This window comes from Magnolia sinica, chromosome 3 (assembly GCF_029962835.1).
Source record: "Magnolia sinica isolate HGM2019 chromosome 3, MsV1, whole genome shotgun sequence".
Classification (NCBI taxonomy): domain Eukaryota; kingdom Viridiplantae; phylum Streptophyta; class Magnoliopsida; order Magnoliales; family Magnoliaceae; genus Magnolia; species Magnolia sinica.
The window spans coordinates 66,100,974-66,122,302 of record NC_080575.1 but is presented as its reverse complement, the minus strand read 5'-3'; the positions used below and the strand labels follow the sequence as shown (position 1 = coordinate 66,122,302).

Sequence of the window (21,329 nt, the reverse complement as noted above, 5' to 3'; positions counted from 1 at the left end):
TGATAGCTCATGAATGTATAGATTCTTATAATAAAAAAGGTATAAAGGGGGTTATTTGCAAATTGGATATTGAAAAAGCTTATGATCATGTGGATTAGAATTTCCTCGATTATATGTTGGGCCGATTGGGGTGGGAGAAGTGGTAGTCTCGGATTGATGTTTGTGTTAAATCAGCAAAAAAAAAATAATAATAAATAAATAAATAATAAATATCCTAGTTAATTGTTCTAGCTTCTAGAGGGTTGCAACAAGGGGATCCACTTTTGCCATATTTGCTTGTGGTGGTAATGGAGGCTTTGAGTAGGATGATTGACAGAGGAGCGGCGGCGGGTTTAGTGAAAGGACTGAGGGTTGACAATTCAGAGTTTCAGAAATCACACTTACAATATGCAGATGACACATTGGTTTTGTGCTAGGCCCATGAATGAAAAGTAGATAATCTTCGAACAATGATAATACGCTTTGAGGTGGTATCAAGGTTAAAGGTAAATATCAGTAAAAGTGAGTTAGTGGGGTTGGGTATATCAAGGGAAGAGGTTGGCAAATTCACTAAGGTCTTTGGGTGTAGGGAGGGTTCTATTTTGTCTACATACCTCAGTCTACCATTATATATCAGTAAGTCAGCTAAACATCTATGAGATAAAGTTATAGAGAGAATTAATATGAAGCTATCAAGTTGGAAGAGTAGGCACCTGCCTTCGGGAGGAAGGCTAACATTAATCAGGGCGACAACGTCAAATCTACCAATTTATTTCATGTCCACTATCAAGTGTTTGAAGCCAGTGCTAGACAAATTAGAAAAAATCAAGCAGGGTTTCTTGTGGAAGGGGGCAGAAGAAAAGCACAATTTGCATCATATGAGGAGGATGTGCAAGCCGTGGAATACGCGGGGGGGGGGGGGTTATTGTTTGGAAATAGTCGGCTAAACATCTATCTAAGGTGGTTGCGGTGACGAATTTAACATTATCATGCAAGTGGATTTAGTGCTTTAGGGTAGTAGAGGGTAGCCTTTAGAGAGAAGTGGTGGATAGGAAGTATGAGGTATAAGAAGGAAGTAGATGGATAAGGCCTTCAGCGTTGTATATAGCATCGTTTCTTTGGAAATAGATGGCTTCGTTGAAAAATAAGGTTCGAGAAGGAATGCGTTTTTCCTTGGAAAATGGAAAGGACATTAGGTTTTGGGAGAATGTATGGTTAGGGGAGCATAGTTGAGTGAGATATTACCCCATTTAGGGAGATTTCAATGGACGCAAATACGATGGTGGCAAGCTACATCTCTTTCCATGGAGAGGAAGTTATTTGAGATCAGAGGTGGAGTAGTTGAAATTGTTGGATACATTTGAGTAAGGTTCATATGTCGTTTTAGAAAGGGGTCGATAAGACGGCTAAAAGAAAAGTTCGGCAAATTTTCAGTAAAATCTTTATATCGTATCATAATCAAGTAGTTGCAATAATGAGGATTACGAAGGAAAGAGAGTTGCTTAGGCTTGCGGCGACTAAATTTACAACTAACTTTATAGCCCTTGAGAGTTTATACCAGCAAATGGGAGAGTTGAGTGAGATGTTCGCTTCTCGAAATTGGCTCAACACAAAACATGGGAAGAAGACATCAGGGACACCGGTTGAGGTTGTGAAGATCATACGGGGCAACAAATATTGGAAAAATGCCCCAAAGATCCTAAAGGTGATGGAGCCACTAATGAGGGTACTTCGTCTTGTTGAAATCAATGAAGCACCTACCATAGGCTTCCTTCATGATGCCATGGATAAGGTAAAGCTGGCAATTCAATGTGATTGTTCAAGCTGGGAGGTATATTGGAGGATGATTGACAAGAGATGGACAAGACAACTCCATCATGAACTTCATGTATAGGTTACCATCTAAATCATAGATACAAATGTGCCCAATCATTTGTTGCGGATGATGAGGTTCGTGTCAAGCTAAAGAATGTGATAAAGAGATTAGACCCTGACTTAGATATCCAATAAAGGTGTTGAGTGAATTAAATACATATAGAAATCATCAGGGTAGCTTTGGAGATACTCTTGCACAACATGCAGTATCTAGGTTGTCACCTGCTGAATAGTGGATGAATTTCAAAGAGAGTGCAAAGGCTCTCCAAAAATTGCAGTAAGAGTTTTGAGCTGGACAACGTCTTCATTTAGCTGCATAAGGAAATAGAGTTGTTTTGCACTTTTCATTCAAAGAATAGGAATAGATTACAAACTAGGACGTTGGATAGACTTGTCTTCATGCACTACAACATGAAGCTACGAATGCGGCGATATCATAGGATCATTACTGCAGCAACTGCCGGTGACAGATTATTATCCAATAAACTTGGACAATATTTATGACGAGGACGACCCGCTTCTACCTAAGTTGGAAGCAAAAGAAAAACAAATAGAACAGGACAGTGAAGAATTGAAAGTCATGCAGCTGTGTTAGACTTACAAAGAGAGGCAAATTCATGCAAAGTCTAGCTCAGTGGAAGAGTACGAGCAGTAGTAGCAGCAAGACCAACAAGGATGATCATGGTAATGATGGTGATAATGCACCTGATGTCGCTCGGCACACCGACATATAATCATCTACAGATCGTGAGGTCGATGAGCATCAACAAGGTACGCAAGGTTGGTCTTATGAGTCTACTTAGTCACGTAGAGATAGCGGAAGGAGGTTGGCTCTAGTGGTGCACCACCGGGATGTCCGAAAGATCAACAGTAGGCTTATGGTCCCGAGCATTATCGATATTCTTACAGCCAATTGGATTATATGGAGCTTATTCCGTCACATTCATGTTGGATAGTCCTCCCAATCCACATATTCCATATGATTACAGAGATCCAAATCCAAGTTATTCACAGCAGCCCGAGTACGAGCACCGATATGACTATTCGACAAGCACTGGTGGATATCCTTACTCGGGGTCGAAGTCGTTGCCTAGTCAGGATCAGTTGTCCTCTAGTTTTGTTGACTTGATCTTTCTCTCTAGTGCGGGATATTACGAATATACAGTACCTACTCCACAACTGCAGCCTAATGATGACAATGACGTAGAGGTCGAGCAACCATAAGAAAGCATATTTTCTTTTTGGTAGTGACTCGAGAGTTTTATTAAGTATTTTTTTTTTAATACATTAATTACATTTAGGGTCAAGTATTTCTATACCCATTACCCACACATTCATTGACATTGCCGAACTTGTTCTTAAAATAACTCTTTTGACAACAAATCAAGTAATCCTTAATCAAGTTGGAGGGGAGTAAATCAGACACTACTATTTTCTTTTTCTTTTTATATCTTGAGGATGATAAGATGGGAATTACAAAAGAGGAGAAATCTCTAGCATGTTTAGGACATTAAATAGAATAAAGTAAACATTGTAATTTATGTAAGTCCTCACCTCACACTCCTCAATGATGGGTATGTAATGTAGAATTGTAGAGTAAATTACGGAAAATAATAGCAAACACCTACAAATGTGAGATATTTTGATATTAAATTCATTCTAATATATCTATCATTAGTATTATATAGTTTAAAAAAAAAAAAAAAATTTATATCTATGAGTTTTGCAATCAATTCTAGGCTATCAGGTTCATAATTCATCAAACCACCTGATACAATTTTCTCACCAAAGAGGGGACTGTTACACCACCATAAACATGTTCAAAATTATAAATGAATGCATATTTGGAATATTTACAATTTTTTGGATTTAATAGATTTTTTTTTTGGATTTTTTTTATTAACAAAAAAATTTCTGATCGTTATAGGGGGCGTATCGGTCATTGCAGCCCCGTAACGGCTGATACGCGTTGTAACCATATTGGTAACAGTGGGTACCATTATGCCCATTGTCACTGCAACGATGCACCTTGATTAGGAGTGTATGATGAAATTATCATCACATACGTTCTAAATGTTATGCATTCAATTTGAATATAGTTGCATTTGTTCAATCAAACAACACATAACTTAGGACCCTATACAAAGGAAACCTATTATGTGCACTTCTTTTTTAAGGTATTATGATTTAAAAGTGTGTACTAAGGTCTTTTTTAACAATCCCTAAAGTTTCATTAAAAAATTCAACCATTTTCCCAATTTTTCTCATGTCTCCCAAAAAGTGCGATAAATTACCTGATACAAACGATGTATCATGTGCATTAACTGATATGTATATGTATCCCAAGGATATGATACGTAACGCGATACCGATATTTCGACCACTAACCCCATATATTCCTCTCTCTCGCTTCCTTTGTTGTTGTTCACAACAAACCCAAAAGCGTGAAAGAAAAGAGGAAGAGAGAGAGAAAAAGCGAAAGGAAAGGGAGAAGAATAAAGGAAGACGGCGAGGTGAGGCCAACTCTAATAGGATGTATGATTGTGACTACACACTTTGGCTTGCCATCGTCGTCGTTGAATCAAGGGAGTGAAGAGGCTCATCCTCCCAAATGCATGGTCGACTAGAGTGGGCCACCAATTTCCTTGTTTCGGCTCCCCAATTTGGTCCCTTTGTGTAATTGCATCGCCCGATCCTCAAAGATATTAATCCAGCCATCCAATTGCATCTTTGACAAGGTCCTACGTGCCCAAGAAGATAAAGGCCGGAACCATTTCAGTTGGCAATTAACCAAGGGTCTTAAAATGGGACCACAAACGTCTTTGACTTGGTGGAGGACAAGGAAAACCTTGTAGGGTAGCCACTTCACAACCAATGTTTTTCTGTGTCAATTCGCACCCTAGGGATACGGAAACATAGCATGTATCTAATGGGAAATATTGACAATATCACGTAATGTGTCGCTATTTTTGGAAAACATTGGAAAATTGGAATTTTTCAATGAAACTTTAGGAGAGGTTAAAAAAGACATCAATACACACTAAAAATAATAAAAAATAAAATAAAAACACCCAAACCCCCCAAAAAAAAAAAACCCAAAAAAAATCCAAAAAAAAACAAAAAAAGTTCACATAATAGGTTTTCTTTGTATAAGTTCCTAAACTATACGTTGTCTGATAGAAGTGAAGCAATTTTATTCAAAATCAATTCATATCATTTATAAGTCTAAGAAGACAAGCATGAAAAAACAAGCGGTATCGCCCAATTTCCCATGTCCCCAAATCGGTGGATGAAATCCATGACTAAGCATGTAAGACATGCAAAATCATGGATTTCCATCTTACTTCTATTGATTCCTAGTGATTTACAAAAATAAAATAAAATTTAAAAATCAAAAAAATAAATAAATAAAATCAAAATAAAACTAAACAACGGCACGATATACGTTCATTTCAGCGTATCAAAAAATAAAAAATAAATAAATAAATAAAATCAAAATATATGCCAATTTTATCGATACCTCAAACATCGTTCCCAACAAGATAGTCTTAAGGGATGTCAAAGTGGCCACCTCCTAAGCGGGTGGTGGACCATTACATTTAAGGGATCTTATTATGGCTAATATGAAAAATAGATGGCCCTTCATCCTCCCTCCCTCCAACAACGGCACCCAAAGAGGCATGATCCAACTACATCTTCTCAAATTGAAGGGAGTGTTTGGTTGCTACTTATATGTCTCAGCTTAGTAATTCCCTAGTTTTTTATTTTTTTTATTTTTTTAATAACAAAACAGTTAAGTTCACACTGTTAGATGTCCCCAGCTTTCCCTAAAAGAATTTGTACCAACTTTTTGCTGAAGAATGAACAACTTGGGGAATTAAAACAGAATTTTAGACTTTTCCCAGTTTCCTCAAGAAAGCTGGTGTATCAACCAAACAAAATTTAGCCATTCCCTGAGAAATACCAATTCTACCATTCTCAGGAAACATAAAAACCAGGGAATGAATTCCCTGGCAACCAAACAGACCCTAAGGGGCACTTCTTGCATTGATATTTTTCCATCAATACTAAGAGTGCACAATGCCCTAGGCAAGTGGCAAACATAAACTTTAGGAAATTTGGCAATAGAAAGCAACCCTCTAAATCTCACATGACTATGGCAGGTTATACAAAGAGAAGCTCAGCAACATGTTGATTACCAAGCTTTGGCAAAAGACGGCCATATTATTGAGTGTCATGTGGAAAAAAACCACAACACTCATATGTGTGTGTGTGTCTATGTATACCTTTATCTTAGTACCGATATATACCTTTATATTAGTGAGACCACACACACACACACACATTCCAGCTCTAGCGCATAACTCTTAAGTTATGTACAAGGGGAAAGTTGAACTCAAGTAGCAGTGGGACGCTGTGCAAGTATCACATGGACAACATGGCTGAGAAATTAGCAAAACTATGACAAGGTTCTCCTCTTTTGATAGATCTGTCACTGTAAGGGACGATGACGAGGGAACTACCTACTCGTCGATGGGGCGATTCATGCTCTGATGAATCCACGAAGTCTAAAGGTGAAGGGTCTGATACAGCAGGAAGGAAGTTGAAGAATGCAGTGTTGGGTGATGAGAATGACGCCGGAGCGGTCGACAACGAATGGAAGGAGGTTACTCGCCAGAAACCTGTCTCTATGGCGTCGGCGGCAAGAACGCGTGCTACCTTTCCAACCTTGTTCGTTAAAGGATTCCCAAAAGGCTGGTTTCCTCTCAACATCGAAAGGATTTTTGGCCGTGCTGGTGCTGTCATGGATGTGGTCATGCCCAGAGACCGGCTGACTAGTGTCTAAGGGGCTTTGCTCTGGTTCGGATTTCCTCGGAGACTGAACTAGCAAGAGTAGTTACGATGTTACACGGAGTAAAATTTGCAGGGTCCCCTCTTCTGGTTCAGAGGGCCAGATTCAGGCCTTCTCTCCCTCCCTCTTAGAAACCTGCTCCCCCTAAGGTCTACCACCCTAAGCCTTCCCTCCCCCCTCCTCCACCACTCCGACCTCCATCTCCACCTATATCAGGGGCTCCGTCCTTTAAAGAGGCTCTTCTGCAACCTCATCAAACCCCCCCCCCCCCTTTTTCCACTGTCTTCGCCTGCCGCGCCTCCTCCTCCCTCTACTATCCCCACCATGATCAACCCTTTCTGTTCGAAAATGGGTGTTCCCATCTCTGTGGATCCGACTCATTTTCATAGGACCAAGGATGATCTCATGGAGTCAATAGTTATTATATGCAAAGAAGGTGCTTATATGTCTCAGGTGAGGGACTGGATTTCAGAAACTACAGGATTCCGTCCAGGGAATTACACCATCAAGCCGCTGGGTTACAATGAACTGTGGCTTAAGGTCTGCCTAGGGATCAACTCGGAAATGTTATTAATGGTTGGTCATCTTCATTCAGGAGGTCCAGTGGCGAGGGTGATGAGTTGGGAAGAGTTCTCCATTTTCGGCATGGAGAATGTGTGGATTCAAGTTTGGGGAATTCTCCTGAAACTATGGTTCGATGAATTTTTTATTTCTGTTGCAGTGTATCTTGGATTGTATTTAGAGTTGGACAAGAAGACGAAGCTTGGGGAAGAGGTTGGAGTGATATGAGTTAGAGTCCAACGTAGGAAGGGCCTTCCAATGCCGGTTTCGGTGAAAGTGATGGTAAAAGATCGCTGTTTCAATTTTCCGGTCATCGTCGAAGCTAACAGCGTTCCGGCTCCTCGTTGGGGTGATCTTTGGAAAGTCAGAGAGGGTCCTTCGCCGGAGCTCATGTCATCGCATCGACCTTCTCAAGGAGGAGCTCATTTTCCATGCTCCCATGGACTACCGAAAAGTGGGGAGATCTCTTGGTCTCTCTTTCGGGGATAGATTGGAGGATTACGTCGCCTTATTCCAATGCATAGAAAATAGAGGAAGACCTATTGAGAAGTGTTGATCTTCACCAAAACAACTTCTTAAAATAACAGGCAGTCGAGAGTTGCAACGCCTAGAAGCGAGTCCTGGGTTCATTGCGGCTTCTTTGTCAAAACATAGGCGTTAGGGAGTTCGGGGAAGTATAGTGAGCCAATGATCATTTCGTGGAATGTCAGGGGAGTGGGCTCTAAACATAAACGGAGCCTGATTAAAGCGACCATCAGCAGAAAAAAGCCAGAGGTTGTGTGTTTTCAAGAAACGAAGGTCTCTCGGTTTCCAGACCATCTGCTGGCTTCTCTATGGAATGGAAGGGATGCTAAGTTCTTAACGCTGGACGCCGTGGCTAGCTCGGGAGGGATCTTCATTGCTTGGAAATCTTCCAAATGGGATCTCCTCTCCTCAGCTGGCACCTTCTCCTTGACAGTCATTCTCCAAGATAAGTCCTCTTCTATAAATTGTTTGCTGACTGTCATTTATGGGACTAACAATAACTCTATCAGATCTTCTTTTTGGGATGAACTCACCCAGGTTAGAGAAGCTTTCCGGGGGCCTTCGTGTGTCGTTGGTGACTTCAATGTCACCCGTTTTGCGGAAGATAACTCTAGAAGCAGACGGCCTTCCCCCAGAATGTTGCGCTTCTCTGAATGGATCCAATAGGAGCAGCTCATCGATTTACCTCTTCTGGGCGCCAGATTCACTTGGTCAGATGAGCGGGCTAATCCTATCCAAACTCGGCTCGACAGATTTCTCGTCTCTCCAGAGTGGATTGAGACCTTCCCGACAACTAAGCAAATTGTCCTGCCCCGTACTACCTCGGATCATTGCCCTCTTATCTTAAGTGAGGATGAAGATAATTGGGGACCGAAACCTTTCAAATTTAACTCGGCGTGGCTCCAGTCGGAGGATCTACGGCAGAAGATTATTGCTTAGTGGCAGTCTTTCCAGGTTGAAGGGTTCGCTGGTCATCGGTTGCTTTGTAAACTCAGACTTCTCAAGTCTAAGCTCAAAGAATGGTGGCGGGAGGAGAATCAAAAGAGAGTGGCTGACATCGAAGCTCTTCATTCTGATCTCCAATCAATAGACGTTGAATCGGAATCGGGACCGTTGTCGAAATAGATGTTGATCAGGCGTATCTCTATAATTCAGGAGCTTTCAAGTAAAGCTCAGGAAGACGAATCCTCGTGGAGGATTAAATCCAGAATTAAGTGGATTGGAGAGGGGGATAAGAACACTAAGTTCTTCCATAATATGGCCAACATGCACTCTCGGTCTAAAGTCATCCTCAGCATTTTCAATAAAGGAAACAGGGTTGAGGATAGAAAAGAAATTGCTGAACTTGCGATATCTCACTTCAAAACCCTCTTGTCGTCAGAGAACTGGATTAGACAGAAATTAGATAACATTTCTTTCAGCTGCCTGCAGTTTGATGATGCTGATCAATTGGAGTCTCAGTTCACTGAAGTCAAGGTAAAGGCAACTGTTGATGTGTTGGGCGCTGACAAGTCTCCAGGTCCAGATGGCTTTCCGATAAGCTTTTATCAGACGTTCTGGCAAACGGTTCGGATCGACATACTCTCCTTCATTCAGGAATTCCTCGATAGAAGCAGATTATCCAAAGGGTTGGGTGCTATCTTTATTTCGCTCATTCCTAAGGTGGCGGGAGCTGCTTCTTTCTCTGAATTTCGACCCATTAGTCTGATCGGGAGTCCGTATAAAATTCTTTCCAAAGTGTTGTCTGCTCGTCTCTCTAAAGTCATTGGACTTCTCATTTCCAGCAATCAAAATGCATTTATTAAAGGTAGGCAGATTATGGATGGAGCCCTTATTGCTAATGAAGTCCTTCACTCCTGTCACAGGTCTAAGTCTGCAGGGATTTTCTGTAAATTGGATGTTGGTAAGGCTTATGATCACATGCTAACTTGGATGGGTTTTCGTCCTAAATGGAGACGGTGGATTGCCACTTGTATTGGTTCGGTCGGTCATCCTCAACGGTTCTCCCGCAGGATTTCGACCCCATTAGTCTGAATTTCCAGCAATCAAAATGCATTTATTAAAGGTAGGCAGATTATGGATGGAGCCCTTATTGCTAATGAAGTCCTTCACTCCTGTCACAGGTCTAAGTCTGCAGGGATTTTCTGTAAATTGGATGTTGGTAAGGCTTATGATCACGTTGAGTGGGACTTCCTGTTATACATGCTAACTCGGATGGGTTTTGGTCCTAAATGGAGACGGTGGATTGCCACTTGTATTGGTTCGGTCGGCCATCCTCAACGGTTCTCCCGCAGGATTATCCAAAGGGTTAGGTGCTATCTTTATTTCGCTCATTCCTAAGGTGGCAGGAGTTGTTTCTTTCTCTAAATTTCGACCCATTAGTCTGATCGGGAGTCCGTATAAAATTCTTTCCGAAGTGTTGTCTGCTCGTCTCTCTAAAATCATTGGACTTCTCATTTCCAGCAATCAAAATGCATTTATTAAAGGTAGGCAGATTATGGATGGAGCCCTTATTGCTAATGAAGTCCTTCACTCCTGTCACAGGTCTAAGTCTGCAAGGATTTTCTGTAAATTGGATGTTGGTAAGGCTTATGATCACGTTGAGTGGGACTTCCTGTTATACATGCTAACTCGGATGGGTTTTGGTCCTAAATGGAGACGGTGGATTGCCACTTGTATTGGTTCGTTCGGTCATCCTCAACGGTTCTCCCGCAGGATTTTTCAAGAGTTCGAGAGGCTTGCGCCAAGGAGATCCTCTGTCTCCATATCTATTTCTTATAGTGGCAGAGGTGCTATCATAAATGTTGAAAAAAGGTCAAGCTCATGGTATCCTGCGAGGCATATCTGTGCCAGGTTTGGATGTCCCTCTCACTCATATCCAGTTCGCAGATGAAACTCTTATTTTTTCAGAGGCTTCACAAGAGAAAATTGATCATCTTTTCACGGCTATCCGCTGTTTTGAAGCTGTTTCAGGCCTCACGATTAATTTCTGTAAGTCCAAACTTCTTGGAGTTAATGTCCCCATCCAAAACTTACAGAGCTTTGCCGACACGTTGGGTTGCCAAGTTGAGTCCTTTCCTACTTACTTTGTTGGGCTGCCTCTTTGCATCGGTCCCCCGCCAAAACACATGTGGGATAGGGTTATCAGCAAATTCCACAAGTATCTGGCTTCCTGGAAATGTAGGTATCTGTCAATTGGAGGGAGACTGACCCTCATAAAAGCAGCCCTTTCTAGCCTTCCCCTATATTTTATGTTGTTGTTCACCTACCCCAGGTTGATAATCAGGAGCATCGATAAAATTAGAAGGAATTTCCTATGGTTTGGCAAGGAATCAAAGGAAGTTCCATTTACTTGAATGGAAGGTGTAAAGTGTTCAGTGAGGGCGGCACAAATGTGAAGAATCTGAGGTTGATGAATCAAGCATTGCTGGGGAAGTGGACCTAGAGATTAGCCTCCGAAAAGGAAGCCTTGTGGATTTCAATCATTAAGGGCAAATATGGAGCATCCCACGGTGGTTGGTGGCCAAAACAATCCTCCTATTACAAGGCTTCACACATATGGAGGGGTATTCTGAAAGTGAAAGATCCTGTCTACTCTAATAGTAGATTTAATATGGGTAATGGAGCCTCCATCAGATTTTGGGAAGATATCTGGTGTGGTGACAATTCCTTCAAGACTTTATTCCCTCGGATTTATAGGCTTGCCCCCAACAGGAATATATATATTAACAGTTGCTGCTCTTCTTTGTTCGATCAGCCAGCTTGGGATATCAAATGCACTAGAAATCTAAATCATAGTGAAACTGATGATTATATAGAACTTATGAAACGTATCTCCCGAGTTAAGATTACCAACTCTCAGCCTGATAGTATCATCTGGCCTCTCGAGAAATCAGCTTCATTTTCTGTTAAGTCTCTTTACACAGCAATCTATCCTACCGCGCGCCATCTGACTGAAGTCCCCTCATTCATCTGGAAGTACAGGGTCCCGCCTAAATATATTTGTTTCGAGTGGCTGGTTAGCCGTAATAGGATCCTCACTATAGATAACCTATCTAAGAGGGGCCTGCAACTAGTTAATGTTTGTCTCTGTTGTATGCGCAACGCTGAATCAATGAACCACTTGTTGGTTCATTGCCCTTTCATCTCCTCTATTCTAGAAGATTTCTGCCGGCAGTTCTCGGTCAGTTGGTGCGCGCTAGAGTCTGCAGCAAAAATGTTATCCGATTGGAATGGTTTTAAGCTTAGAAAAATCAACTCTATCATATGGCATATGGCTCTCCTGGCCATTTGGTGGGTGGTGTGGGAAGAAAGGAATAATAGGTGTTTCAATGATTGGGCGTCCTCGGGTACAATAGTAGGTTTTAAGGCTAAAAAGTTGGTCATCGAATGGGCTGTTAACGTAAAGGGTTTAAAGAGGGTTGATTTGTCTTTTCTTGGTGTTTAGGTGCGTTCTGCTATCTCAACAGTTCGCTTCCTTTGTGTTTTTTCTTTTTCTCTTTTGTAAGTTTCCTTCTTTTCAATATATTTGTAGTTACTTTAAAATACACACACACACACACACACACACACACACACACTAACATAGGCATAGAGAATCAACGCAATGAAATACAGAAACATCCATAAGTAAGGAAAAATAATTCAAGATAGAGAACTCACAGTTTTGAACTTTTCCATGTTTGTCTCAAGACAACTCTCTAATTCTGACATTTTCCCAGTGCCATAGCTATTCGCCAAGTCAACATAAGGCTGCCATGAAGAAACATTTTATGAGTGTATTAAACTTAAACTTAATTGAATACCATCACAAAAGACATAAGCATACCCAAATATATATATATATATATATATATATAGAGAGAGAGAGAGAGAGAGAGAGAGAGAGAGAGGAGAAATGTGAAACAAAATGCATGTGAATTTTTTTCTCAAAGCAAGACACCACAATTTTACCAAAAAACAAGTTGTATTATTGACAAAACCAAATTTTCTTCGACTATGGAAACCTTCAAAGAAAAAAAAAAAATCCAATTTTGGACTGTTTAGGTGGTCCACTTCAAGTCCAAGTTTTCTAGAGAACTGCTCACTATAGGATGTGTGATCTCATGGTTTAAGAGATAAGATTTGCTGCCAAAGGAGGCAGGTGGGCCCCACAGAACATCCAAATTTTGCAGTTATAATGGACACCACCACTATCTCACATGACATTGTCGCAATTCTTTTTTAATCTAATAACAGAAATATCTTTAAAGAAAGAACTGAAGATTGATAGGAAAGCCCCAACAGGCCAGAAGAAGGACAAAGGCTATGATAGAACTAGGGAAACATGTTAAACGAAGTGTATAACCATGGAGGATCGACATGGTACTACCCACAGCTATTACACCATTAATTTCTCAATTCTCTAAGACTGGCTGACCCCTGAATTTAGAATACCACATTGTCTATTTGATAAACGACCCTCTCTAATCTTCTCATTTAGAGCTTCTAAGGAGATCCAAGCATCTTTGAAAAGCCAATTGTTTCTCTCTTTCCACACTTCCCAACTGATAGCAAAAGGGAGTAAGTTCCACAAAATCTTGTGGTTGCTAGACGACAGGCTGCTACACATTTTAAGAAATATTGAAATATAGAAGTTCATCTCTTCCACCACCAGACAATGGAGTAGCAGATGGGCAGCATTTTCTTCATTTGCTTTACGCATTATTCATCTGTTTGGGATAATCATGCCACTTCTTTGCAGTTCATCTATCGTGAGAATCCTTCAACCAATTGCAAACCACAAAGGCAGAGTCTCTTGGGGGAGGGAGATGATTTCCAGATTCTTCCATTGTCACCATAGAAGAGAGGATTACCCTGTTTAAAATAGACAGTAGTTCCTGCAGATCTTCCACTTCCTCATCCTTCAAGTTCATTCTAAGAACTAAGTTCCAAGACATTATCCCCAGAAAATACAACTGCATTCCTTCACCGAAATATCTCTTTCCTCCACTGATTGTATAATCTCGAAAACCTAACAGCTGGAGGGCAACTGTCAACCAATTTGTCTTTCCAAAACAGGGTGGATTCCCCACTGTTTACTGGAAATTTAAAGCCTTCATTTAGGATCTTCCCCCACAGTTTAGAGAAATGTAAAGCCTTCATTTAGGATTTTCCCCCGTAGTTTAGAGCAGTCACCATCCCAACAGTATCCTCTCAGATCTAGGCTCCACCGGATTCCAAGAGCTCAGCACTATTTGCCGCACCATATTTTTTTTAATTTAACTTTCTGCAATAAAGCTTCCTCTTCCCTGCCGAAGTGCCACCACCATTTGCTTAGCAGGCTTCTATTCTTCTCCCAGATCTTGCCAATTCCTAGGCCCCCTACTTCCTTGGCCTTCTGAACTTCTTCACACTTCACCAAATGGAAACTCTTTTTGTCTGAAGCACCTCCCCAGAGGAATTGTCTTTGAATCTTCTCAATTTTTGCTGCCAGAGGATCTGCCTGCCCCCAAAAGGAGTCACAGATACAAAATGGGAAATTCTTAAGTTTTACAGCACACTTTCCCCACAAGGGACTGCCCTCACTCACTAATTTTGATCCCTGCCAGAGAGCTTTTGCTTAAGTATATTTTGGGCCCAGATAGGGCCTCAAAGCATCTAAGATAAGCTTTACATTCTGCACTTCTCACACTGAAAAAAAAAAAAACCAATGGAATCACCTATGAATTGCAAATGAGATACCGATAGGCTCCCTTCCCGCCTAGGATCCTTCAAGCATGCTGCAGTTTTCCCCTCTCACAAACAGGCTGCTCTATCCTTCCGCCACTGGTAGAAACAAGATTGGAGAGAGGGGGTCCTTGTCTTACCCCATCGAATCCAAGCTAAACAGGGACCCATCGATCATAAGTCCATACCCAAGAAGTGGGCCGATGGGATTCATTCCAATATCTATTTCCTCCATGTTTCTTTGCCAGCATGTGTCACCCCATTAGGACCATGGTCCGATGATTTGAACCGTCCACATCTTGGTTCTACCATAAATAAGCTATGTTCCCATAATCAGCCTTCAATGATGATATGCCCTAGTCCAAATCAATGGCCTAACACATTCTTGAGATCCTGAGTTGCAACAAAGGCAAAATGAAATCGTAAAAAGCAGGTATCTTTGATGGAGAGCTTTGCTCGCTTCGCCTCATAAATTACTTGAGCGCCCTTTATTCTGGACCTTTTCTTTCTTTCTTTCTTTCTTTTTTTTCTTTTCTTTCATTTTTTTTAATTTTTTTATTTTTATTTTTATTTTATTTTATTTTTTTTGAGAGAGAGAGAGAGACCACTTTATTCTGGACCATATCACACAGATCCCACTCACTCATCAGGTTGGTCTCATTGAGAACATGCCTTAGTCCAAATCAAGCAAGTACATTCACCGTGTGTTGGCTGTGTGTATTGGGTATAGGTTGTTAATCATATTTTTCTGACAATCCATTCTTCCCGGTTCCCAAAGATGTGTCACTTTTTGAATGAGTGGCCTATTTTGCTATCGTGTATGTTCACAATGGGTCCCACAGGATGAGTGGTAAGAATCTCAGCCAAGTATTCACATCGGATGGTTGAATGATTTGCCTCTATTCCACTTGGTGCCAAACAAGTGAATTTGACCCCACGCTCCATCAGACAGTGCATGTGGATTCCTAATAGTTGTACAGTGTCACCAGCCACTTGCACTATCACCAAGGAATACGAAGATGAAAATCATAGAAGAGGAAACATAGGAAGCACCAGGAACGAAGGCTGAAGAGTTGGAGCTAGAGGCTCTTGAGGGTGCTGCTACTATATTGAGGCATATTCTAACAAAGAGAGAGGAAGCCAAGACAAAATATTTGTCTTCTAATAAACATCTATCCATATTTGTGTGGTGAGCCAAGGGAAACTTTGTAATATCATCAATCATGGGCAAGAGTTTAGTCGCCCTTCTAAATAGGTGCTCACGCTCTGAATCACACTAACGATTTACACTCCAGCTCCTTCCAAGCTGTTTATACTAGCTAACATTTTCAAATAGGTGCTTCCCGACTCCCAACCCGATCTTGTTGCCTCTTTGCTTCACACTACATGCAACTATAGACAGTAGTATGAATGCGGCTTTAGAACAGACGGTCGGTAAATCATAGCTTCAAGTAAAGCAACATCCAAATCCATTCCAGATTGCCTGGGAAAATGATGTATATATTCTGGTTTACAACTGTTTTTTGGTTAACTTCTCTATGGGAGCATACCAAACCTATTATGTTCTGTGTGATGTTGTTCCCATGAACGTCTGTCACATCCTATTGGGAAGCCCATGGGTATATGAACATAATGTGCAACTCCGAGGTTTGCCAACGGACGCATTCTTGAACAATAAGAAGACCAACCTGAAGTCTAGAAAAGATAATCCACTGCAGGAGAGTCCAAAGCCGTTGCTATGATTCAGAAGAATGCAACGTATGGTATAGACAGAAGACACCATGAACGAGATTAGTGCCCCGAAAAAGATCCAAAAGACAGGACAAGCCACACACGGCTCAGCGACTACAATGAAGACCCCACAAAGGAGAATGCAAGCAAAAGGAGTCATCGACAAAAGGGACCTTATCACCAACTTCTGCCGAAGCAAAAAAGGCACAAGATAAAGGTAAATCCAGACCATGAATAAACATCAGCTCCAAGCTCAAGGCCAAGATCCCTCCAAGCCAGGGGGGAATGAAAGCATCCAGGCCACTCATCTACCATAGGAGGTTTCAAGATGGGGCTCACAATCTAGCCAATGGAAATTTTAAGCCAAAAAAGTGGACCGCCTGTTCATTCAATGTGAATTTGTAGCCAAAATCTGGAGTATTTTGAGTCTTTGACCATGATTTAGGATGGTCCATATCAAGATCTTTTGAAGTGCTTGTGCAAGCTTGCAATTGGAGAATGCATGACAGAAGAAAGTTGTGGAGTCGCTCCGCGCCTGTAGTTATATGGATTTGTATGGAAGAAACATAACAATGGGTCGGTCAATTTGGAAGTTGTGATCCATATGGTGAGAGGTGAGGTGGTCATGGGCTTTAACTTCCCTTTCAAGCATTGTAATAGGGAAGATATTGGAGCCTACAGGAGATTTTTCCTTATCCTTGCAAGTGTAGTAGGATCTCACCATCCATCCCTGCCCTCTCCTTTGTTCTTTGCTTCTTTCTTTTTAATGAAGTTTTGTGATACCATTCAAAAACAAGCCATCTGATTACACACAAAACCAATCAGATGGCCCAAAGATGAGAACATAATGGACTGAGAGATCCACAATTCTCAATCACCTTTTTTGGATTTCCATTCGAACAAAAGTAAAAGAGAGTCATGTACAATTATACAGCCCTACGAGGCCATACAGTTAAGCATATTGAGAGTTTGAGTGGCTTGTGAAGTTCTTTTTAAGTAGAGTCATTTCTTATTGTCTTTTCCTTCTTTTCTTGCAACTTGTTAAAAAAATTTTGCGAAAATTTGGATAAGTTAAAGATTGGACCAATAGGTTTAGTGTAGAATATGTATTACCAATTGGGATCCTTTTACACAATGACCATTGTCACCATCTTGAACAAGGTGTGCCGTAAAGGCCGCTATGGGGCCGTAAAGGCCGTTTTGTAAAGGTAACGGTGGCAATTGTTACACGTTACGAGGTCATAACAGCCGTTATGCAAAAAAGGACATGTAACCGCCATTAACGGCCTGTTGCACTCCCTGTAAAGGCCATAACAATCCTGTAATGGTCTGTTGCGGGAATGATATATGTTTTTTGGATTTATTTTTTTCAACGTTATGGGGCAGATACAAGTTTTTCGGGTTTTTTCTTTTAATTAAGAGAGAGAGAGAGAGAGAGAGATAGAGAGAGAGAGAGAGAGAGAGAGAGAGACTGTATCAGCTATTACGACCCGTATTGTAAAGGTAACAGTGGTGGCCCGAATCTATATGTTCCCAGTTGTATAGCTCCTTAGTTTGTGAACGAAATTTTATTTTTATTTTTAAGAAAAAAAAAAGGTAACAGTGGTGGCTGTTACGGCCACCGTTACCATTATGGAATACACAAACCAAGGGTGATGGCCTTTAGATGGCTTGTGGCTCGAACAAAGCTATAACAATGAAATACTTGAGAAGAAAAACGGCTCTAACAAATGTTTGCATTCTTTGCCATTACAATGACGAATTGGTGGAACAATTGTTCACACACAAGACTACTGTTACGAGTATAGTAAGAAGTAATAAAGATGACCCTAAGATCCTAATTTGTTTTGCTGTTCATCAGCTGGTTCATCGACTCCGCGCACGAGGTGTAGAGCAGTCTGGTCAGCACGTCTAATTTGGGTACAGAGGGCCATAGGTTCGAATCCTGTCACCTTGATGTGAGCTGAAGTCAACTAATACTCCAATCTTAAATCAACATATCACAAACAATAGCAGTCAGCACTATCTGAGTGATGGAGGTTTTTTCACATCTTTACATTAGTTGGGTGATGCTAGGATCATCTCTTAGCCCTATTTGAAACATGGAATGGAGGGTGCTAGGGATGGAAGAGGAGATGCTTGTAGAATCTTCTTCTTCTTCTTTTTCTTTCTTTTTTTCTTATTTTTAAAGAGAGATGACTAAATTTCTTTAAAACGCCTGCCGAAAGGTGGGAAAAGAATACAACCTGAGACTATACAACTCAAAAAGAAGAAGAAGAAGAAGAAGAAGAAGAAGAAGAAACTAGCAGAATTCATTGTTAATAACTTCTATGGAAGATCCCTTGTTCTGAAACCAACGACTATTTTGGTCCCCCCAAATAATCCAAATATAGCCATAATAAGAAGCCTCCATATTGCCTTCCCAGATTTCCCTACCCCACCTCCATGCAAAGCCCACGGGAGGTCCTCCACTGACTTCGGCATCGCACAAGCGACACACACACACACACACACGCACACGTGATCAATCAACTCTACATCCCCCATGCACATCAAACAAATGTTGGGAAGGAAAAATGATCTCTTTTGTAGGTTGTCAATAGTTAAGATTGTTTATTCCCACAAGCCAAACAAAGACCACAACTCTAGGAGGGGCTCCAGAATACAAGTGATGGAACGGATAAGGCTTAGAGATGTGAGACAATTCCGAAATCAGTTTGTATAAAGAGCGAATAGAGGATTTGCCCAATTGATGTGTTATCCATTTCGTTAAATCCTCTTCATGAAACGAGGGAAACACGTTCTTCAGAAAGTCTAATAATAAGTTGGCCAATTCTACAATTTCCTCATCCAACAAATTTCTAAAACAAGGAGGAGACCAAACCACAAATCCGCTACAGATAAAGAAACAACGATCCACAAGAATGAAGCAATCCAGAGCAAGACTAGATATTCTAGGAAAGAGCTCTTGAAGCACTCAATCTCCACACCAAGTACCCACCCAAAAACAAATATGATTTCCATTTCCAAGAGAATTGAGCAATGCCTCTACGAAACATGTGATTCGTTGAAGCTATAGACCTCAAATATTAGAAGCACGATAGAGAAGAGTTCATCGCACCCCATTCTCCCATCTGAGGTCCATATTTATCAACTATAGGCTCCCTCCATAATCTACCCATCTCAATTCCAAATCTCCAATGCCACTTTCCAACGAGTGCCAAGTTCATGAAACCCAAATCCTTTAAACCGACTCCACCTTCATTTATCAACAGGCAAAATTCCTACCTGAAAAGGTTAAACTTTATTTTCTCCTCAATTCCTTTCCACAAAAAATCTCTTCTCAACTTTTCCAACCTATCCTGCACCAACTTGAGGCATTTAAAAAGAGACGAAGTTCACTAGCATATTAGAAAAGGCCACTTTCATAAGAGTTCACCATCCTCCCAACGATAGGTAGCGGCGCTTCCAACTTGATAACTTCTTTTCAATTTTTTCGATAACCCCATCCCAAAAGGTGCCTTGCAGACTTCCCAATTTTAAAGAGGCAACCCGAGATATGTCGAAGGAAAAGCTCCTCTTCTACATCTGAAGACTGTTGCCGAACACGATAGCTCTTCGTTGTCCACACGGACTCCCAACATCTCAGTTTTAAAAACATTAATATTTAGCTCAGAAACCGCTTCAAAACAAACAATGATTTTCTGAGGGTTATCTACCGAGGTCACCTCTACATAGCAAAACAAAATAGTATCATCTACATATTGGAGATGACTGACTTGAATCCCCACATCTGCTACCTTAAATCCATAGATTAAACCATTCTCCTCAGCTTTATGAACCATCTTGTTAAGCACCTCCCCGACCACAACAAAAAAGTACGAAGATAAAGGATCACCTTGTCAAATACCTCATGTGGCCTTAGAAAAACCTTTCGGCAGCCCATTAACAAGAATGGAAGATGATGGCAACTAAACATAGGATTGAATCCATCTCCTCCATTTAAGGCCACAACCCAATCTCCCCAACATGTAATCTAAAAGTTCCCAATCTACATGATCATGGGCTTTTTCAATGTCGAGCTTACACACCAAGTTGTCTTTCCTTATTTCTGGAGTCGATACATTTGTGAGCGATGAGAGCACTATCCAAAATCTATCCACCCGCAACAAAGGCACCTTGATTCTCCGAAATGATTTGAGAGAGAACTCCCAATCTTAAGGCCAAAACCTTGGCTAAAATTTTGTGCAGGCCCTCAATTAGACTAATGGACCTAAAATCTTTTAGCATTTCCACCCCTTCAATCTTATGAATAAGAGCAATAAACTTCTCCATTTTGGTTGTGGGGTGGTTGGTGTGGGAAGAACGAAATGGGAGGGTATTTAACAATGTTTCTAGTTTGGTGGGTTCCATTCTTAGTAGAGTTCATGGGTATATTATTGAATGGGCTTCTAATGTGGTTAACCTAAAGGGTTGTAATCTGCTACTTACTGGAGGATAATTGGTTCACTATCTCAGCAGGCTAATCCCCTCTTTGTTTCTTTCCTCCTTTTTAATGAATTTGTTGTTATCTCTCAAAAAAAAAAAAAACCCTGAGATCATTTGAGAGCCAACTTCGCTCAAAGAACACGGAAATAAGGTTCATAACGTTTCCCTCAATCGCCTACCAAAAAATCTGGAAAAAAAAAAAATCATTGAATAACAATTTAGACCTGCTTTGTCTAAAAAAACATCATCGAGTCAATAGCAATTTTAACTTCTTCCTCTAAAATTGGCATCTCAAGAGAAGCCACATTTTCATTTGATAATTAGGGAAAATCCCAAGTTATATAAGCACAATGCCTTCCATTAATCACATGACAACAACTTTTTGTAATAGCTAACAATTGAGTCGCAAATCTACACTTTTTCTGAAGTTCTAATGTCATCCACCCTAGCTGTTAATTATGTTAACTTGTGGCCAAGCGCTAGCCATATTGTGGAAGAATCTCGTATTCTTGTCCCCTTCGTTAAGCCAGAACGCTCTTAATCTTTGTCACCATCTAATTTCCTCTTCTTTTCAGTAAGTAGCATATATTAAGGATAAAGTTGATTTTTA

At 40.8% G+C, this 21,329-nt stretch overlaps 1 protein-coding gene across 1 annotated transcript in view; it reads right to left on the bottom strand.

Moving 5' to 3' along the window:
* LOC131239987 (COP9 signalosome complex subunit 3) overlaps nt 1-21,329 on the bottom strand; it is a 63,470-nt gene that overhangs the window by 16,445 nt on the left and 25,696 nt on the right. The window contains exon 7 of the mRNA XM_058237957.1: nt 12,455-12,544. Within this exon, the coding sequence (XP_058093940.1) occupies nt 12,455-12,544 (90 nt within the window). The remainder of the gene's footprint in view (nt 1-12,454; nt 12,545-21,329) is intronic.